The 22,354-nt window shown below is 34.3% G+C and overlaps 2 protein-coding genes across 7 annotated transcripts; both read right to left on the reverse strand.

Moving 5' to 3' along the window:
* Nucleotides 1-589: 589 nt before the first annotated feature.
* On the reverse strand, nucleotides 590-10,129 carry LOC105041973 (uncharacterized). 4 transcript variants are annotated; one of them, XM_073254015.1, is made up of 6 exons: nucleotides 8,734-10,129; nucleotides 2,794-2,891; nucleotides 2,630-2,654; nucleotides 2,343-2,463; nucleotides 2,089-2,153; nucleotides 590-1,098 (listed from the first exon to the last, which is right to left on the reverse strand). In XM_073254015.1, exons 1-6 carry the CDS (start codon nucleotides 9,182-9,184, stop codon nucleotides 953-955), a joined length of 906 nt encoding a protein of 301 aa, XP_073110116.1. In that variant the 5' UTR covers nucleotides 9,185-10,129; the 3' UTR covers nucleotides 590-952. The 4 variants fall into 4 exon arrangements, with proteins under 4 accessions (XP_073110116.1, XP_029119437.1, XP_010917355.1 ...); XM_029263604.2 differs by having other exon boundaries at nucleotides 2,089-2,223; nucleotides 8,734-10,092; XM_010919053.4 differs by having other exon boundaries at nucleotides 590-1,157; nucleotides 2,089-2,223; nucleotides 8,734-10,060.
* Nucleotides 10,130-17,440: 7,311 nt separating this feature from the next.
* LOC105042058 (E3 ubiquitin-protein ligase makorin-like) lies at nucleotides 17,441-22,148 on the reverse strand. 3 transcript variants are annotated; one of them, XM_073254019.1, is made up of 5 exons: nucleotides 21,814-22,148; nucleotides 21,483-21,714; nucleotides 20,692-20,778; nucleotides 19,787-20,583; nucleotides 17,441-17,929 (listed from the first exon to the last, which is right to left on the reverse strand). In XM_073254019.1, the coding sequence occupies exons 4-5, from the start codon at nucleotides 20,425-20,427 to the stop codon at nucleotides 17,833-17,835; spliced, it is 738 nt and encodes a 245-aa protein (XP_073110120.1). In that variant the 5' UTR covers nucleotides 20,428-20,583; nucleotides 20,692-20,778; nucleotides 21,483-21,714; nucleotides 21,814-22,148; the 3' UTR covers nucleotides 17,441-17,832. The 3 variants fall into 3 exon arrangements, with proteins under 3 accessions (XP_073110120.1, XP_073110118.1, XP_073110119.1); XM_073254017.1 differs by lacking the exon at nucleotides 17,441-17,929 and having other exon boundaries at nucleotides 19,590-20,583; XM_073254018.1 differs by lacking the exons at nucleotides 17,441-17,929; nucleotides 20,692-20,778 and having other exon boundaries at nucleotides 19,590-20,583.
* Nucleotides 22,149-22,354: the final 206 nt, after the last annotated feature.

The raw sequence follows: 22,354 nt of genomic DNA on the forward strand, positions 1-22,354 counted from the left end.
CAGCATAACAGAGACGTATGCTACACTGCATCATAGCTAAAGAGATTCCTTATCTAGAAAAACCAACAAAACCAGCCTGCTGGTGGCCAGAGTTTCATGCAGATTTTGGTTTTCAAACTCATAACTTCCACTGCATTTTTTCAAGGGAAACAATTTCATGCAACATAAAATGGCGATTATTTTGTTTACAGACATTTGGAACTTCACTATTATTAGTGCTGACTTATCCAAAAGCTCAATTATAATGACAGTTTATGCATGTAGAGCATTTATCTTTGCAATGATAAGATAGAACCAAAAGAAAGTGGGCAAAGAAGGTATAGGAGCCCCTCAATCCTCAACCTCGACCCAAAATGTACCGCCCATGAGTTTGCCTTCTCTAGTAGGGTGGTCAAAATATTCTAGTGAAATGGCTAAAAAAGTAAAGGACGAATAGAAGTACATCCTACTCAATTATGACAAGCAGTGGTTCTGATTAACAGACACAGCATAAAGATGATTCCCAAACTGGTCCAATTGACATCTATTTCAATTGATAAATGCTGCTACAAATTCCTACATGAGACTAGTTTGCAAAAGGTTTACTAAATTTCATAATGCCGTCCTCGTAACTATATACACGGAAATACTGTTTACCTCTTACATTAGACTGTTGTTCAACAGAGAGAACTCAATTTGATTCTAGCCTTGCTACCTAGCACTTAAATGGACTTACAGCCCTTCTATAGCTACTCTACAATTGATCAAAATTCATTACCCTGCTTTATATATTTTTTGAAAGCAAGGGACCTGGGGACCTGCAAAAACTGTAAAATCTCCCAAGGAAATGTTACTGACAAGGAACTCAGCCTCCATTTAAATCCATCTGAAATCAAATGTCACAAGCTATTGCAAGACAGCTCATCCAAGGATGTTTAAGGAAAAATGTTCCATATGCATTCCAAGCCAAGCACTAAGGAACTGCCAATGAAACCAGTTGGTTCTCTACTTCTTGCCAATTATGAACCTTGGTCACCAGTGGGTGTGAAGCTGCAGAGTCAGACTTGCTCCAGGGATATGAGTTTTCATAGTCGAAGAGTAAGACTCTGATACCTACATCTGCACATTCAAGAGCATATCGGGGGTTGTCATCAATCAGAACTTGGGCTCCCAAAGACCTGTGAAGAGTACTTCAATATATCAGTATAAAACAATATGAAGTTTTGATGCCATTTGTGGAAATGAATGAGCAAAGACACATCTTGTTGGCGGAGGGAATGAATTCAACTCAAGAACTAGCCTGGTTTTTATGGTTGGAACTTGGGGTCATATTCAAGGAGTATTTTAGTTTGAGAAAAATAAAAGAAAATAGATGAAATGTGAAAGAGCTTGGACAAAAAACTCTTTAAGAGCATACCAGTACATGACATGAGTCGTGAAATTTATTAAAAAGGAATAGATGGTGAAAGAAGCATCAGATCAAACTTGACAAAAGACTAAAGTTACAGAACACCCTGTACTAAGACATGGTATTTGATTGTATTTTATTTACAAATCTTGAGCATGTGTTGGAATGAATCCTCATGTAGTCATGACCAATAGGTCATCAGATCAGGTGTATACCAATTTTATAGATAGAACACAAATTTGTAATATGCTTACATATAGAAGCTTACAGGGAGAATGAAAAGACAAAAATAAAGACACCAAGACCACACTCTGTGCTGTAACATAAGTACATTATATACAATTTCTTTAATAGTTCAATTCTACTTGTGCATTTATGAAGTCTATCAAGCACACTCATATTGCAGTACTAGCATCCATTGTCATGCCAGGCTTCTGAGAACATGGTCAGGAAATAAGTCCGCAAGTTGTGGGAGAAAAGCATGGTTCTAAAATTCGGTTGGTTGACAATATCTAATATGCCAGAAAAAATAGCTACTATAATTGGCAGTATCCAAATGTCTAGGATAAGGTTCATTTTCTAATAAGCATCTTTAAAATTTCCTACTCAAAACAATGAACAACATGCAAGCATACAGCATATAATAGAACTAATCATGTTTTAAGTTAAAGAGAGTATCAAACTCCATTAATATGGCTTACTTGCAAATCTCAGATTTTGGCCGTGACTGTCCATCCAAAGCAAAATGATTCCCAAAGTGAATCTCCTGAAACAACCCAGGATAATGCTCTTCAATCCACTTCAGTGTGTCATCTTTGATTGCATTCTGCCGAGATCTTTTCAAAGTAACAAGTCATTCAAAGAAATTGCATCACTTAAGGCAAGCAAAAACATAAATAGTTGCATGATTCAGAACAAAAATCCCATTAAAAATATCTATATAAAGAAGACGTACGTCACCACTGATAAATTGCAAAACGTGGACAGTTTGTGAAGAACATGTCGAGCACCTGGGATAGGATGGATACCCTCTTTGAAATAAACAGTTTTAAAGAACTCATGAACACGGATATCAGCTGCCACAATAAGCCAAAAAAAATGCTTTATACAATCAAAGAGAACAAGTGGTATATGTTGTCGAATACAAGAAATAAAATTCTACTAGTATGCATCAAATAACTCATTAATTTTGTATTACTTAAAATGTAACATGTAAAATATATGGGATATTGAGTGTGGTACCTTCCACTCGAGAACAATTCCATATCTGTTGAATTTCACATACAAATACATAAGCATTTGAGTTGCAACAGAGAACTGACCCAAGCTTCCATATACCCACCCGATCCAAAAAATAAAAAATAAAAATACAAAAGACATAAAAATGTGAAGCCATTGGATAATACCTTGAAAAACTCGTATACATAGTACTCTGTCAATGAATGATTTGAAGAGTAGTGATCCGCAATAAATTGGTTTAATGCTGAGAGAAAGCTTCCAAGGACTGCCGATCAAATAACCAGGGGAACCAAAAGATTAGACCATATATCCAGCAAAAGTTTTATAAAGAATACAGTCATTTAACCATGACATTAATACATAGCCTCATTTGGAAAATGGAACTATGATACTTAGAAAAACAAAGAAAACTTACCTCTTCATTTTTTGAGAAAATTACATCCTCAGCTTACAGCAAAAAATGCTGAATGACGAAATTAAATACTATAAAGTTCCATAAGAACACCAGTGCTCATATTTTACATTTGAAATAATCTACAACATCCATCAAAGAGCATAATGACACCAAGATGAGAACTTTCACATAATGTCAAAAAATTTATAAGCAATCAACTAACTCATACATATATCCAGAGTTTGCACCAAGACACTAGACACTGCACTAAAGGGACACCATTCTAACATGAACTGCTTAAAGTCAACTCTAGTTTTAGAGGCTTATTCCTTGCAAGTATGATTGCTGCATTAGCAATTAAAGTTGGACTTAAATACTTACAGGTCCTTGAACTTGTACTCAGGGGTTGCAGTTCCAAGGAACAGAAGGGATCAACAGATATCATGGATGGCTAGCATGCTATAGCACATGGCATGGACATTTTTTGTCAGATCTTGGATGGAGGTTTTTACTTGTGCAACTGACCCTGACTCACAAGTGACACTAAGTGTACAGCTTAAACATGACAATAAGGACCCAAGTAGAACTTCCAAGAATTCTGCCTTGCTCCTATAAAAGTTTCAAGACTTTTACAGTTTATTCACCATAAGCAAGAAAAATGCATTCAAAAAGAAGCCAACCCTCCTAAAGCATCAAAGCATGAAGAATTGAAGGCAAAGAGAACGGAAAGTAAAAAAATAATGCATAGAAAATGAATGCACATTTCAGCATGACAACTGCAAAATATGAATTCATTTTTTTACAAAAAAAAATGTTAATGTCGAAGTTGTCAAAAGCAAAAGGTGCCCTTATGTCGATGGAACCCCGTATCTCCTGATGCGCTAAGTACCAAAAAGACGCTCGCTTGAAGAAGGTGCTAATTCATGAGATAAATAAATTCATTTGCAACAAATGGCATGTGTATCTAAAACAACATAAATATCACAGAACTAATCGCTCGAGTTTTGACATCCTAAATCATAATCATCTTTAACAATGGATATAAAACTCCACATCCTTAAGAACATCACATCAAAATACCACTTTCTATTAGATGCTTTTAAAAAAGAGCAGCAAAAATAACCCACTAGAAATCCTAAAATAGCTTCAAAATTCAAATATGGCTACAAAGTAACCCTCCCCCCCCCCCCTCCTCAAGTTTTTTATTTAAAGAAAAGTAAATCATAGAGCATGTTAAAGTAACCCGTATTTATAAGGGCTCTACTAGAAGAAGATGCCCCTTAAAACAAAGTTGATGGAGCTCTAGAAGGATGACAAAAGAAGAATAATGATAAGACATTGGGGAGGCGCTCACTTGAATGCCTTTTGCTTTGTCCAAGGCAGTCACCTAGGCATTGCTTTAGTGAAGTCACCTCAATCAAGGATTGTCAAGGCACTCAAGTTTCCTCCTCACTTGAGCATTTAGGGAAATGAGCACAGCACCTTCGACAATAATGCTTGATGTTGTGTAAATAGACATCAAGGAACACGAATACTAGCTGTATCGGCCAGGACATAGTACAGAAGCCACGAACTAGTACCCACTAACCCATTGGAACAATTTGTGGGCAAATTGACCTGAACCAGCCCTAAGTTGACTCCATACAACTGAATACCAAGCCTAAAGTTATTTACACCCTCTATCTCCCCCCATTCTTTTTTTTTCTTCTTCTTTTCCTTTTTTTTTTTGGCTTCCACTTGATATCATGCCGGATGTACTATACTAGCCAGTGTTGAATATGGACCTATACTCTGCAATTTGTTAAAACCTAAACAGAAACTACATATAAGGACATATCCAGGAAATTACCTTTTGGTGGATTCTTCTTTCCAAGATGAGAGTTTAGAGATCTCTTAACAGAAAGCATGCCTGATTGTTAGAGGACATAAAAATTACAAGAGCATATGGCTAAAGTAATATCAACAGGATTATCATCCCAATCATTATGACATCTATGATAATAATCTTTCAAATAGGTCTACCATTGTATTGTGTCCTATAAAACATGATTGATAAATAATCATTAAATCACATTTAGCTTTTCCCAGAAATATTCTGTCACATAATTGCACAACAATAAACTTACAGATAAAAAGGGACAATTATGCTTACATATATTGCCAAATATAAGTAGATGACTATAAAAGGGTATCTCACCCAGATTTTAGACATATATATGAATCCAGTTAGAAACCCAAGCACAGAGTTGAGCCTTTTCCCTAAAATTAAAAAAAAAAAAAAAAGGCAAAATGCAGCATAGGTATTTAGTGCAAGACATCGGTATACTAAGATCTGAAAGAAGTTGATAATTTATTTTACAGCTCTAATTAGATGACCTTACCTACCTACTAAACTTATGGGCCAACCACCTAGACCTCCCCTGCATGCAAGCCAGCTGCTTATTGGGTGTCCAAGCACCATGCCAAGGCCGAGGCAGCCAAGGTAGATTAGACTATCTTTCAGGTGTCTGATATAGTGGGTAAGGCAATTTGAGGTAAGATGACCTATGCCTAAACATCTTACTTAGCTACAACTCATGAATATTAGTAATAATGGACTCATTGTTTGCTTCAAATTTCGCATTTATTATTCATTATTTGTTAGAGTTGCTTGCTAGGTTGCTACATAATTAATCCTATAGTATGCTATGCAAGACAAATTTGCATCGCTGCATGTTGATATGTCATGTTACACTAAAACAGGTCCTAAAATAAATGCCATCTTTCTAGAATATTTCCATATTTTGTATTTATGTTTTTAATCCACCTAGTCACTCACCCAAGCACTATGCAGTCCCTTGGCCACCTGTTTACAGGTAACATAGATCAACATTGACTAATTTGGATCGATGGTATGATTAACTTCACTTTTTTAATAACTATAGACTTACTAGTGATGCATATGATGAAGTTGACTTTGTTTCAATTATTGGCAAGCATGCCTTATATGATCTACCAAAAGTGGTTTGGCTTTGGTGGAAAATACCCAATTTGAAGCACAATATGTGGGTCAAGAAACCTTAAGGTCTAAGTTAATGTTTCTTGTTTGTCTTTACATTTTAGTTTTCTAAACAATACCTGTAACCAACTTCACATTCCAGTGGTGCCATGTAGGTACCACTGATGCTATTTAAATGCACATCAGTTCTCTGATAATAATTTAATTGATCATCACTTATGTCCATATTATTTGTAAATAAAGCCTACTGAAGGTGATTTGACATCCACTTGCCATCAAAGTTAAAATAAGGTTTTATCTGAATCAAAGTTTATTGCACTGATATTGCGCACCAAACTGGTACCTTACTAGTGTAGTAGGGTCAGCACAGCATGCTCCTGTACCGATACATGGTACACTGCTAGAGGTGAGATGCCAATTGTACCCTGTGTCAGTATAATGTCGTATCAAGCCCCTTTACCTAACTGATGCCTTGATGCCTTATCGGTATGATATGCCTAATTGCCTATTATGGAACGGGATGGCTTAGCAAAGCAAAACTTGATCTAAATAAAGAGGACAAGGTTGCAAAATCATTGTTATCAAAATCTTATGATTCTAATCTAAATCAAAATAACCCCAAATAATCTAGATCTCATCCTTTGATCAGAATCAATTATTATCTTATGACCCTCTGCAAACCCCATAGTGGCAGAAGCCTAGTGCACTGGGCTGCCGTTTGTATATATCTAGATCAATATTATAGATCTCGCAATCCTTTTAATCATCAGATCTCACTTAACCATTTTTATTTACATAATCATGTGAAAGTCCATTTCCTATTGTTCCATTTGGATTGCTGCGTTTAAAATTAATTATTTATCACTAATAAGCCTTGAGCAGATAGAATCGACGAGCCCATTGGAAGAGTTTTCAACTAAAAACATATAGAAAAGGAAAGTTTGAGTTCATGAATTAAAAGGAAAAGGCAAAATTTAATATTTTCACAACTGTTTGTTCAACTTGATACTCATTTTCCCTAAAGTATTGTACATAAAAGGATAACTTGGACTGCAAATAGTATGGCTACATAATCGAGCATGTTTATTTTTATCAAACATGCTACGTATGGGCTTATGATGGTGGAAAGTGGAAACATCTTATATCTATGGATTTTTATATTTAATTGATAGTAATTTAGCATACTCTTAATTTTGATGTGTCCCTTATCATTTTAAATTTCTAAAAGAAAATTATGAGGCAATCTAGGGTCCTCTTAAAATAAAATCAGCAGGGGGAAATCTTACCATCTGTGGTTTGATCTGTGATCCAATCTGATCTGACCACTCATAAGATTTGCAATTAAACCTGATCTTGACAACATTGTGCCAATGAAAATGATGCTTAGCTGAGAGAAATACTGGAAACAAAAAACAATACTTGTATGACCGGAAGAACAAGGACTCGACTACAGCCATAAAAGGCAAGAAACTTCCTATGCCTATATCACGTGATCATGCAACCACCATTTGCAAGGCCAAATTGGCCATTTAGAATTTTTCCTCCTCTAGGAGTGGAAGTTCTAATTATATTACCATAAAGGCTGAAACCATTTCAAAGCACCAGAAAGAGGACATGTTGCTCAGTTGAAAGGATGTAAGGGGATAGTAGTGTTTGATGAATTTTAGGCTAGAGTTAAGCTTCCTACTTTCTGAAATGCATATATACTACCACTTTCGAGAACAACAATTAAAAGAAATAGTGAAATAGGTCCACCTTCTGGACTTCAAGAAAAGCATTCAAATTGTTAACCACATTAGATGCCTGAGTCAAGAAGATCCCAAAACCTACTTTTTTTAGATATTTCAAAATCCAGTGCAGCAACATAAGGGGAAGGAAATCCCACTCAACATCTTCTACTAAATTCCTTATCCGTTCTTTGTTTCCTTTTCTTTTTCGTTTCTTCCTATTATCTTTACATTTATGAACTGCAAAAAAATCCCTTAGATTTTCATCTTCCTCCATTAAAAGCTCAAAGTTTGGTAGCAGTGTCAAAATCAATGTATAATCAACTCATACAAAGCATAGAATTGCTATCAACCAAATTACTATGGTAACAATAACAATGAATGTCTTTACCCCTGCAAAAGTAATCTGATTTAAAAAAGCAAAAAATTGAAGCTTTCAGAAGACAGGTTATGCACAACTAACAACCAGAAACTACTTGCAAAGGTCTATAAAAGCTATTCTAGTTGGAACATCTGTTGACAGTGTTCTCTAAAATAATAATTAAGCACAAGAACAAGTCAATCCCAGGTTGGTGCAGCCTATTTCAGTACAAGGGCAAAATGCTCTACAGGATAAAAGTAATCTCTTTTGCAAATATATAACGTGGCAAGGAATCATTCTTTTCTAAAATTTCCTTACAAGATCGAAGCATCAAACAGAACTTAACATGTAAAGAAAATGTTGTATGCATAGCAAGTTGCAAGCAACCTAGAACTACAGAACTTTATATATAGATAAAATACTTAATTCTTACTAAAGCTTCCGCAAATATTAGTACAGGCCATAATAAAAAGTTTATCATGGCAAAACAACCGCATGCCTCTCCCTCAACCAACAATGTACAACGAAAGGATTATATAAACAGTAATAATATCAGTGACAACAATAATCAAACACATGCCATAGAAGCAAATATACTAATGCATGCTAAGGGCTTATAACAGATACCTTCATCAACATCAACGGCAACCACCAATTTCTCCAGCATGGAATGGTCAGAGAATTCAAGGGGATTTCCATGTCTGCATGCTCCATTTCCATTCACCAATTCTGCACCCACCTCCTCTCTAAAGACCACTTCAGAATCATGAAGGGATAGGCAATACGGTGGCATAGCATGAGCCTTTCCTGTTTCATCATCTACTCTTCTAAAACCATCCTCATGGCGACCCATACAGCTTCTCAATCTCAAGGCATTGAACGAAATTTTTCTGGAACTAATTCCCATATCAACCCAACCCTGTCTACGGTGTCTACCCTGCTCGTAAGATTCACTCGACTGACTGAACCCACAGAAGCTTGCAGAAAATGGATGCTTGGTTGAAGCCATCGACGCACGAATACTCCAAAGGGTCTGGAATTGACAAAAGAATAATCGCAAAGCTTCTCTCTTTAACATTACTTGGTGCACATTCTAGTGAAATCCAAACCCTCCAAACACTCACTACAGCCCAAATATCCAGAACAAGAAAACCCCAAATAAAAATCAATAAAAATTCATCATAAAATCCATAATTTTTGCTGCAAAAAATACCAAAGAATCAAAACGCTAAAGAATCCAAAAGGTAGAGCAACAATGTATAAATCAAAAACGGCGGCTTGAATCAAAATTTTTTATTAAAAAAACACTCGCTATCCTTTCAAAAATCAATGATTTCTATCCTCAAAGCACCAACTTTCCGACTCAAATCAAGATTCTACAGCCAGAATCGAATAAATATCGCTTCAGACGCACTGAAAAAAATGGAAAAAATGGAAACCCAACTGAAAAACCTTCTGCTCCAGGGCAAATATAAAGAGAGACGGGATCGGTTGGTGCTATAGCAACGCAAAATCCCGCAATGTGGCAACACGGGAGACACCCGGGAAACAAAAATATCAGAAGAAAACAAAAGGAATAAAATTCGAATTAGAGACGGTGAATTGAGGGGCCGCAACTCCTCTGGAGGAAGAATTCTCTCTCCCAAGAGGCGTTTGGAAATCGAGAGTTTTTTTTTTTTTTTTTTCTTCTTTCTGTTTTAGGGTTTTGGGGCCTAATTTTTGTCACTGGTTTTGGAGATTTTCTCCGTGAATTTCGATCTCGTGCTTCTTCCGGACTCTTGGTTTTTTTTTTTTAATTTTGGAAAGAGAGAGGATGGTTGGTCCCCTGGAGGACGATCTGGACCGTACGATGCACGGGGACATCTATCTGCACAGCTGATCCGAAAAGGACATGGATGATCCAACGGTCAGGATCGGCAGAAGAGGTTGGATTCAGTGGGAGTTCTGATTCAAGTGGTCTCTTGAATGATATGAAATTCAAGGACAGCAAAACGGATCACAACCCTAGTTTTAAAAAATAAAAAAAAGAATAAAAATTATAAAATTAAGTAAAGGAAAAAAAATGATAGACAAAAGCTAAAAAAAATACTTGATTAATGAACTTTCCAAAAGCCTAAATTAGCTTGCACTAGCAAGTGGATTCCACATGCCATCAACAGCTTTTTGACTTGTATTCTGAAAAATGGGCTCCTTTGGTTTTGCTTGGGTTGACGTCAACTTGCAATTTTTTTAATAAAATATTTTAAGCACAATCCTATCGTCAAGAACATCTACAAATATCTTATTAGTTATTATGTGTGAAAAAAATGCAAACATTCATATGATATATTTTATGGTTCAAAGAGTATATGATATGGTACTCCTTAATGCTTAGTTATAGAGATTTAAGTTAAAACTTACATTTGATTGTAAGGGAATATATGAAAAAGAAAAAAATAAAAGTTTTTATAGAAAATCTGAAATACAATAATGGAATTTTTAAATTTATTAATTTTCAGAAAAATTGAGTTTTTTGCTTAATTTTTCTAACAACCAGATATATTTGGATATATTGAATCTAGTCGCTACTTTGTGAATGATCTTGACTCCAGTCACATGTCATTGTCTAAGATATTTCAAGGAAGATCGTTGTCTAAGATTCTCACAAGTTTTATTGCGTAATCATAATCATGTAAAAACATGTGTTACAAGTGATATATGGACTTTTGATTCCCACAATACAATTTGCATCATTCATTTTATACGACCCTTTATTTTAAGCAAAATATAAAGAATCAACATATAGAGTGATTTTTGCACCATATAACTTCAGGTTTTGGGATTTTGACAATAAGATAATTGGAAAGCATGCCCAGATTACCAAATACATTTATATGATTTTTTTCACTTAATAATGTTAAAACTTTTGTACATCAAATAGTCAAACGTAATACCATATTTGAAACTCCAATGCTAGTCGTAGAGATCAACTATTTTTTTTTCAATTTTATATGCAGTCTATATTCTCTTGTTCCATAGTGGCACCAACTATAAAGGAATATTATCCAAGAGTAGTGGAGGATATCTTCTATCGACCTTTGTCTTCGTTAATTCCCATGTCAAAGATGGCATTTTGGTCGTTATTATATTCAAAGTTTGCAATAAAGAAAAGACAAGATTAGCGGTTTGGTATCTTGTTGCATGAGGAAAATAGCTTTAATTTGACTTCAGTTATCATGAATCCTCTGTCAACAAGATAAAAAGCGGATTTCTTTCCCAAATAATTTAGAATTAAAAAAAATAAAAAAAATATTTGACCCTCTTATGTATCAATACATATAATAAAAATACTAGCTTAGAACTCCATGCGATGCACGGTATATATTTATTTTTTTTAAATCATATTTTTATAAATTAAAAATTTAATATAATATAAAAAATATCATATCAAATATTATAAATGATAATATAAATATTTAAAAATATTTTAAAAATATAATATTCAAAAAATATTTTATTTTATTTAACTATTCTATTTTATTTATTTTATATTTTAAACCCATACCAATTTTGAGACATGAAAAGGGTGTTGCTCTTCTCATCGCCCATAAGGGGGACGCCCCAGATGAACACCTCCTCCGGTGCCATCACGACCGTCGGCATTTTACCAGAGGCCTCCTTTTCCGACTCTGCAGCTAGCGCTGCCAGAGTCACCTCCTCTATGGCCAGTGGAGCGATGGGGACCATAGTCTCCTCGATCACCTCCACTGTCTTGGCCCCGTCCTCATCCACCACGATGGCCTTCTCCTCTATTGGTGGCAGCAGAGAAGCCTTCTTCTCGACCATCGCCGTCTTTGGGGGTTTCTTCAATTCTACTGGCTTTAGGAGCTCCTTTTCTGCTTCTACTATCTTTGGAGGCGAACACCTTCTCTGGTGCCACTATGACCGTCGGTGTTTCACCAGAGGCCTCCTTTTCCGGCTCTACAACCGACACTGTCGGAGTCACCTCCTCTATGGCCGGCGGAGCGATGGGGACCATAGTCTCCTCGATCACCTCCACTGTCTTGGCCCCATCCTTGTCCACCATAACGGCCTTCTCCTCCATTGGTGGCAGCGGAGAAGCCTTCTCCTCGACCATCGTCGTCTTTAGGGGTTCCTTCGATTCTGCTGGCTTCAGGGGCTCCTCCTCTGCTTCTATTGCCTTTGGAGGCTCTTCCGACTCCCTCTCGGCCAGAGCGGGGGCGAATGGCTCCTCGGCCTTGGTCTCCTCCTCCGGAGCGACAGCGACGGTGGGAGGTGGAGATGGCGGGGGAGGATAGGCTTCGGGTGGAAGGCTTGAAACGAACGAAGAGAAAGCACGTAACTCTCTCTCCTCCCCCACCGCCGCCGCCGCCGATGACGGAGAGGGAGAGGCCACTGCCAATGACGCACAACGGCTGCCGTGATGATGCACAATGGCCGGTATGTTGAGCTCAGCTGGCACTCCGACAATGGCTCCAGCGTGCGATGGCCTCCGCTCCTTTTCTATGAGCTTTTTTTTGTCTTTTACATGGTAACGTTGCCAAAAAAGACCTTGTATTGCTGCCACATGGTGGACGGGGGCTTCTCCATTGAGAGGCCTCCATATATATATATATAGAAAGAGAGAATAGTTGTTTTTTCTATATCTATTGGTAGTTTTTATTTTTATATTATTTTTAGCCACTATTTCTGTAAGAAAATTACATATTTATTTTAAAGCAACCATATCAACTTTGTGAAAAGGACCTGCACGTATCTTTACTTTGAAGATGAAAAGAAGAAAAGAGAATAAGTGGAGTTGCAGGGGATGTGTTATAGGTGGTCCATCGAGCGAAAAAGAGGATAAGTGGAGTTGTAGGGGATGCGTTATAGGTGGTCCAGCTGATGGCTCGGTGGACCCGGACCTGGAGCTGATATTTTAATGAGCTGTATGGACCTTGGGTCACATTCTCGAAGACAAGTTTAACTTTGGTTGCAAAATTCTCTGTACACCGCTCCCGATGCAAAAAATCTGACATGAAGCGCACTATATTATCTGATTAGTCCACATAGCATCCTCACAGTATAATGTGATAGGTCATCTAAAGACATTAAGAAAATGAAGACAGTATATTATTCCATCGTCGAATGTGCTTAATGTACATCACAATCTACTTTTCAAATTAAACATGATAAAAATGTGCTTTCCCTCCAAAATAAAATATTTTTAGTATTTTGAAGTTTGATTGGATATTACGAATACTATTCTTCTCTCTCTCTCCTTTCTCATTTTTTTTAGCTTCGACTTAAGCATCTTGATGTACTAGGTTTATTCTACGGTGATAATTATGCATCTGAGATTGTTGGCTAGTATATAGATAATATTATCCATCTAAGATATATATTCTACGGATCAAGAAGTAAAATACGATATGTAGATCCTTTATTATAATTTTTTTATAGTTTATTTATTATCGTAGCTCCTTTGGTAATTAAATGAAGTTAATCCGTTTGATAGATTCAAATAGAGTTCTTTTTTCAGTTTTTAATACAGTATATTATATAATTTTTTTAAAAAAATCATATAATAAGTCAAGATATCATGATTTCTATTCAATACAGTTTTTGATAATATTATGACATGCAAGATCAAAATTATGATATTATAGATTTATGTTATGATATTATAGGTTAAAATTACGACATCCTATATTTTAAACACCTTTCGAATATAGTTTTGACAATATTATGATATCTTATATCAAAATTATAATATTATAGATTGATGTTATAATTGTCTATACTTAAAACATCCATCGAGTATAATTTTTGATATTTTCATAATATTTTAGATCAAAATTATGATAATTTATGTTAAAATTATGATATCTTATATGTAAAACATCTTTTAAAGATAGTTTTGATAATATTATTACATTCTAAATCATAATTATAACATTATAAGTTAATATTATATCAATCCGTAGGTAAAATACTTTTTAGATATATTTTTTTTGATATTTTTATGATATTTTGGATCAAAATTATGATATTTTATGTTAAAATTATGACATCCTACAGGTAATACACTTTTTGAAGATAGTTTTAACAATATTATGATATCCTAAATTAAAATTATGATATTTTACATTAATATTATGATATCTTATAAGTAAAAGATCTTTCAAGTATATTTTTTGATAATTTTATGATATTCTGGCTCAAAATTATGATATTTTAGATTAAAATTATGACATTTTATAAGTAAAAAATATTTCTGAATGCAAGTTATGATATTTTAGATCAAAATTATGATATTATAGATTAAAATTGTGACATTCTAGTTTGAAATTATGATATTCTGTAAGAAAAATAACTCCCAAAGTAAGAATATGTTATAGTTATAATATTTTGAATTAAAATTATGATATTTTAGGTTAAAATTATGATATTTTGTAATATATTTTCAAAAAAAATTATTTTTTGAAGTAAGAATATATTATAATTATAATATTTTAGATTGAAATTATGATATTTTAAGTTAAAATTATGATAATTTATAGTATATATTCAAAAAAAATTATATTTTTATTTTTCATATACATTTTTTGACTTTAAAATTTTTTTGTATACTTTCTGCAGAAATTTTTATAAATGATCAGTTAGATGAGGTTTTATATAATGATTATTTTGAAAATCTATCTTCTTCTAGTGCATTGAATGTAGATAATAAATTTGTGGAGTGTGAGAAAGGAGGATCTGGATATCATTCTTTGTCACTACTGCAGGGCCACCAACAGACCAAAAGATCTAGTACCTAGTTTGTAAGAGTAATGGTTTATAACAAGAAAAGGAGCACAGAAGGAACAAAAGAGGAGATGGCCAAAGATGAAAATAATATATTATAAATTTTTTATTAGATGTCATAATTTATAAATCAAATATTTTAATTTCATCAAAATATAAAATATACTGTAACAGATGGTTTGAAAATTCTATTAGTTTAATAAAATATGATCATAAATTTAAAATATATTGCATGGATTGATCGTAATTATGTAATACTTTCTATTTCAAAAAAATTTTCTACATATGATTTCATAATTTTGATATAGGATATCATATTTCTGCAAGTACTGCATTCAAGGACGTTTTTTGTATCAAGATATCTTAATTTTATTTATAATATCATAATTTTGACTAAAGATGTCATAATTCTATATTCAGAGATGCTTTCTATACTAAGATGCCATAATTTTAAAATATAATGTCATAATTTTTACTTAGAATATCATAATTCTATGTTCGAAGATATTTATTATGTTGGATATCATTATTTCAACTTATAATATCATAATTTTAATTCAAAATATCATAATTTTAAATTTAATAATATTTTTTATATTAAAATATCATAATTTTAATTTATTATATCATAATTTTGATCCAGAATTTCATAATTCTACATTCAGCAACATTTTGTATGCCAGAATATCATAATTTTAACTTATAATGTCATAATTTTGATTTAGTATTTATAATTCTATATTCGGAGACTTTTCTATGCTAGGATGTCATAATTTTAACCTACAATGTCATAATTTTGATTTAAGATTTATAATTCTACGTTCAAAGATATTTTCTGTTTAAACTTAGTGCTTGGTGGGGGGCAACCTAGCTTTTACATTTGAATCTTCTTTTTATTTTTAGCTTACTTTTTTTTGAGTTTAGGATTAAATTGGAGGAAAAAATAATTTTGAAAAGATTTCGAGTAGAATCATGAATGCTAGACTGAACCAAGTATATATCTAGGTCAGGTGACATCTCTTCTTTTCTTCCTTTTTATCTTTCAGACTTTATTTTTTCTACTTTATCGAGGACAATGTCAATTAATTTGAAGAGAATAATTAAAAAAATATTTTAATAAATCCTCAACTAAGTTCGTTACAAGAAAAAGAACCATTTTCGAGAGATTTTTCGAAGGAAAAAAAAATCCATGAAAAATTTATATTTCCGACAAATTTTCAATGAAAATAAGGTCATTGGAAAAACCCTCCTCAAAAATATTTTTCGAGAGAATTTATTTTTTGAGGAATTTTGCGATGAAATTTTTTTCTTGAAAACTTTCGATGAATTTTCTGAGGGAAAGTTTCCAAAGAATTTTTCGAGAGAATCTTTCCGAGGAATTTTTTGAGAAAATCTTTTCAATGGATTTTTCAAAGAAATCTTTCCAAGAAATTTTTCAAGGGAAATTTTTTGAAGAATTTTTTGAAAAAAATTTTTCGAGAGATTTTTCAAGAAAATTTTTTCGAGGAAATCTTTTCGAGAGATTTTTTTAAAAAAAATTTTTGAGGAAATTTTCAAGTGAATCTTTTCAAGAGATTTTTCAAGGAATTTTGTTTGTATTTTCAAAGGATTGTTCAAATTTTCAAGTGACTTTTCTGTATTTTCGAAGAAATTATCCCTCGCTAAATAATTTTTCAAGGAAATAATCCTTCGCAAAATAACTTTTCGAAAAAATATAATAGTAAACTAGACAAAAATCTTCATTTTATATTTCAAATTAAAAACAGCCCCCCACTTGAGTTTAAATTAAAAATAGCTCCCCATTCCAAACATAAATTAAAAATAACTCCCTATTTTTAACTGAAATGACCGTTATATCCTTGTATCCTCATACGGTTATACAATAAAAAAATATTATTTTATAATAACACAGTACTGATTTATAATAAGATAGTACTATTTTTTAATATCACAGTATTATTTTATAATACGTAATGCAGTACTGATTTATAATAAGACAGTACTATTTTTTAATATCATAGAATTATTTTATAATGTGACAATGCTATTTTATAATAAAATAGTACTGTTTCATAATAGTATTATATTACAATAAGATAGTACTATTTTATAATAAGACAGTACTATATTATAATAAAAAAATATTATTTTATAATACCCTTGCATCATAATAAGATAGTATTGTTTTACACTAAATCAGTATTACTTTATAATAAAGCAGTACTATTTTTTAATATTACAGTATTATTTTAATATTAGTTTATAACTACGGAAGCAATTTGATCATTTATGCCAATTGAGGTGTTGCTTTTAAGTGAAACTCAACTGGAAAGCTACTTTTAAATTTAAACTCAAAATGAAAAATTTTCACTAATTTATCCAAAAAATAATCTTTAAGAAAAATATTTCACTATAATATTTAAATCTGACTATTAAAAAAAACTTAAAATATTATTTTTTTATACACTTGATCATATATAAATAATCCATATAACAGCAAATTCATATTCATAAATAGCACATTAATCTTAATAAAAAATTATAATCATCACAAATATCATTCATCTCATATATCCAAGTTCATAAATAAAAAAAATTCCACAAGAATCATCATCCTCATCGTATCAAGTCCATAACCAAAAAAAGGTATCTATAAGTATCATCATCCACATTATATCCATATCCATAACAAAACAAAAAGTATGACAAGCACCATCATCCCAATCATAGCAAAAAAAAAAAAAAAAAATCATAAGTGACCATCCTCCTCCTGATCATCATCATCATCATCATCACAATTATTGCAGGGGTAGCAGCTGGAGGCGGTGCTGAAACTATGGACGAAGATTACACTAAGATAGATGAATTGACCTGCATCTTTTCCATCATAAAGTGCATGAACTCTTTTGTTCACTCCAACTATTTCTTTCCATACATGTATCATGGACTGAAGCAATTGCTGTGATTTTTCTGCACCATCATCTCCAATCGAACTCTGATTTGATTGTACCTCTTACCACTTCTATGTAAAACTAGCCTGCGAAAGACATTAAATACAATAAGTAAACATATAGATTGTTAGATGGCCTTTTTGCATGCGGCTTGTAAGTGTGCCGGAACACAACAAACATGGTACGCATTAAAACCCAAACTTTTTCCAAATAGTTGAACAAGTTGCAGAATAAAAATTAAAAGTCAAGTCACATATATCCTGGCATTTACTTGTCTTTATCTAGCAAATACTTAATTAACATTCTGCAGAATAAGTTCCAACAGCTGCTACTAAAATAAATTATAATTAAAGAGAATTAATATGATGAGCATGGAACTCTTCAAAGAACAAAGATAGAAAGGACCAGATTAACAAGAATATTAGCGGTAACAACATAATTTTAACAGATGCAGTTCACTTTGGTCAGATTTATAATTCACTTCAGAAATATAAAATATATAACCTGAGGTAAGAAAACATATGCTAGTAAAAGAATTGGTCAACACCCCAAGGTGCAAGCATGAGGACTGCCAAAGAGGGTTGGGATCATGTCATGCCATGAAGAAGGTGCTTAGTCATTTCGCGTTTCGCCTGAGCCATTCCATGCATTGGATGCTTTTAGTGATCAGTCAGTGGAAAACCTACGTGTCAGAGCAAAAGGGCGACAGACTGTCTGGCAAAGGTGGCTAAGTTGTGGCGCATCAGGCCCATACTTTTAAGACAAAAACTTCCTTTATCATAAACATGCTTACTCTCACAGTTTCCTCAAATCTAAACTACATGAAACAAAAAGACCTCTCACAACCAATTCTAAAATGCTAGTGTTGGCTAGAGCCAACAACAACCCTTTAAGCCCCAAGACTGAACCAAATCAATTTCAGGCTTGTAAAATAATGCCCATCCATGAGCAAGTAACTCCAAGTTGCTAGCCTAAGGCCAAGAATTTTTTCCACTTGTAAACTTTTCCATGTCTCCAACACCTCTATGATGCACAGCTAAAAAGAAAACAACAGTAAGCATATTCTTAGAAGTTGCAGGATGCAGTGGTCTCCCTCTCAACTATGCAATCATAATGGACTTGAAGGATTAATTTATGATGACTAAACCTTAAAAAGGATTGACATGGAGAGAGGAGAGACAGATGAGAAATAAATTGTAATTTATTGAAAAAGTAAAGGATCCACCAATAAACGAAGGATGGAAACATAACTAATATATAAATAAAAAAAACACTATAATACCAAAGGCTTTTCCTTTTTAAAGTGGGCGGACACACAAAAAAACACAGTAGACTTCATGGCAACCTTTATATGACAGCCACATCTTAATAGAGGTTAAATCTGGTATTCAATCATGTGAATCCTTGAGCATGAATTCTATCACATCAAGAAAAAATGGAGTCAAGTGTACACAAAAGAGGAAGAAGTAAAAATTATAGTAAAAGGATTCTTAAAGAAGGTAGACCCACATAGGCACCTTGGTAAGCCTTCCCATGCAGAAATTATAGTAAATTCCAGCATTTGATCAACTGAATCTTGAGCGTAAATGATCAAATAAGAATGTTTTCAACTGTATAAAAAATGGGAAAAATAGAAAATACAGTAAAAGTTTCCTTAAAGTAGGTGGACCCACATATGCACCAAGGTAGGCCGAGCCATGCGAGGATTAAAATCAGAAATAGCAGAAAACCATCAGACCTTGAACAGAAAAAAACCAATCTTATACTTGTCCATATTAAGTATATTATTACCTCATGGTATATTATGCAGAGACTAAACATTTCACATAAAACATCCATGGATATGCAGCATAAAAGAAAGAAAGGACATGCAGCATAAATGAAAATCTAATAGTTGAAGCACATTGATATCCATATGGAGATAGATTGGAGTGTAGAAGTACTTGAGCTTGGCTTTGTAGTTATCAACGATCCCTTGTTTCTCCTCCTTTGTTGAATACCATATAACACTGGGGATGACAAAATAAGATATCTTTCTGCATATTGGACAGGCCCTTACTGCATTGTTGACATCCATGCCAGAAGCAGGAGAATTACTCCGCCAATTCCAGATGCATGAAATACAAAATGGATGGTCACATTCCGAAAGCAATCCAAACTTCCATTCAGCAGCAGTGGGCTTAGAGAGCACTTGATCCAAGCATACACTGCATTTTATCTCCTGACAAAGCTTCAATGCTTCAAGTCGTTTGTTATTTTTCTGACAGAGCTTTATATGTTCCTCTCTTTCATCCGGACGGTGTGGATGTAAGCAATGCTTTCCACAAATGGAACACAAATCCCCATGGATGTGAGGGCACTTTTCCCCATGAGGACAATTACCAGCAGCAGCAAATGAACAGATAGGCAGGTCAGCCAATCTGACAGACATGGGCACATGACCTCCCTGATTTTCTGGAAATGTATGAGTTGCAAAATTTTGGGTCCATGCTGGTTTACCAGGAGGAACAAAAGGTTTACTTGAGGCTGTTAACTCTTTTGGAGCACTTGATGCTGCTTTAAATTCTCCATTCAGACCATCCATAGGAGGATGTGTGATTTGAACAGAATCTGATGCTACATATGGAAGAGAACTCGATGACGATGATGAGGCAGATGCCTGATGACAAGAAACTTTACCATGGTCATACCTGCATCGACTACCATAAGAGCACACCCCTTTCTGATAAAAAGTGCATACCTGCAACCATAAACAGTACCAAAAGGAAAATATTAAATGGATGAGCTATGCATTCTAGGTTGAAGTAGCTAAACTGGATGACAAGGTTAAAGAGTTTAACATTGTTACATTGTTCGGTTGGGCTTTCCAATCATGAGAAATTCACAATACTCCCCTTTCAGGCATGCCCCATATGCAAAATACTTGCAAAGAATCCTAGAAGAATTGACAAATATAAAACTGAGGATACTGTAACTAGTTTATATAGATGAAGGTCTATGATGTTAGGCTCATTCAAAAGTGACAAACACCTTGAGACACCAGTAAGCTTCATAGACTTTTCTTATTTACTAAAGAAATGTTAAAGTGGTAAATTCATGTAAAATGCACGATGAATGCATGATTTTTGTGTTTGCACTTGGATATTGTACCAAACAATGGTAAATATTTACAACAGCATACCCAACTGGAAAAAATAAATAAATAACTAAATAAAGGAAAAGGATTAGGAATATTCCCTAATAAATAAAAGAAAAGATTGGCAGTATGAAGGCCAGGCATGCCTTCACTCTGCAAAATGACAGTCCAGCAGTTCCCAGTCAGCATACAATGGAATGCACACATTGGCATATGATTTTCCACGACAATAACATAAAATGATATATTGACGGATGGTCATGCGCACCGAAAGAACATATACCCTAATGATCAGTAAAATAGAAAGTGAAGAAAGGAAGATTGTTATCATACAACGAAAGCTGTGAAAAAAAGATAAATAATTGCTACAATAAACAGCTTAAGGACCTCTTACTGGACCTTGAAATAATACGGTAAACTCCATGTCAAATGCAAAATAGTTGCATTAGATGGAAGAAAAAGATGCAAGCATACTAAAACATTCGTAGCATCCTCATACTTACAATTCAGAGCCACATCTGGATAAGTAACTAGTGCAGGCTTTTCATGATCTCCAAACACAGCAACTGATAAAGAAGGAATTTGAAGCACCCAGTTGAGTTCGGAGAGACCAATGGGAAGGCACAATTTCTTCCCCAAAATCCGTTCTTCTTCTTCATTTTATATATATATATATATATATATATATATATATATATATATATATATATATATATATATATGATAGATAAAAATCTGAAATCATGTAAAAATCTGAAATCATGAAAAGAAAAAGAAATGAAAAGGAGAAAAAAATAAATGGAAAAAACCAAAGGAAAAAAAAGGGGAAACGACCTTGCTCAGTTTCCGTGCTCAGCGGTCTCGGTCAGGTGGGAAGCTAGGAGCGGCCGAACAGGGGCGCTTGGAGCGGCAGAACAGGATGCAGCCGAACAGGGACGCTTGGAGTGGCGGTCGAACAGGGACGCGGCCGAACAGGGATGCTTGGAGCGGCCGAACAGGACGATGGCGATGGCGTGCAGTCTCGATCGGGTGGGAGGCTTGGAGTGTCCAAATAGAGATGCTTAGACGACCGCTAGGGTTCCGACGCCGAGCTGCCGCCGCCGCCGCCACCGCCGCTAGGTGTGGGAGAGGAGGGGTTCCGCCGAGCGAGAGTGAGAGCGAAAGAGCGGGGGGGGGGGGGGGGGGTGCGTGGGTGGGTGGTGTGGGGCGGGGGGCTGGAGGGGGAGTAAGGACCCGCTTATTATATCTAAACTAATTTTTACACGTAGATTAAATCAATAATTGACCGATCCTATCCCAATCTATTTTACCATCTTCTGCTCTCGCACCTCGTACTCTTCATATACTTGTCCAACGATGAGTTAAAAGTCACTGT

This window comes from Elaeis guineensis, chromosome 3, assembly GCF_000442705.2.
Source record: "Elaeis guineensis isolate ETL-2024a chromosome 3, EG11, whole genome shotgun sequence".
Classification (NCBI taxonomy): domain Eukaryota; kingdom Viridiplantae; phylum Streptophyta; class Magnoliopsida; order Arecales; family Arecaceae; genus Elaeis; species Elaeis guineensis.

Excerpts from the sequence above, each read along its gene's own strand:
- LOC105041973 (XM_010919053.4), bottom strand. The coding sequence starts at position 9,184 with ATGTTAAAGAGAGAAGCTTTGCGATTATTCTTTTGTCAATTCCAGACC. Across the intron at positions 2,464-2,629 it reads GAATTGTTCTCGAGTGGAAG|CTGATATCCGTGTTCATGAG; the intron begins GTACCACACTCA and ends TTATTGTGGCAG. Across the intron at positions 2,224-2,342 it reads TGCAATTTATCAGTGGTGAC|ATCTCGGCAGAATGCAATCA; the intron begins GTACGTCTTCTT and ends TACTTTGAAAAG.
- LOC105042058 (XM_073254018.1), bottom strand. The coding sequence starts at position 20,427 with ATGGATGGTCTGAATGGAGAATTTAAAGCAGCATCAAGTGCTCCAAAA.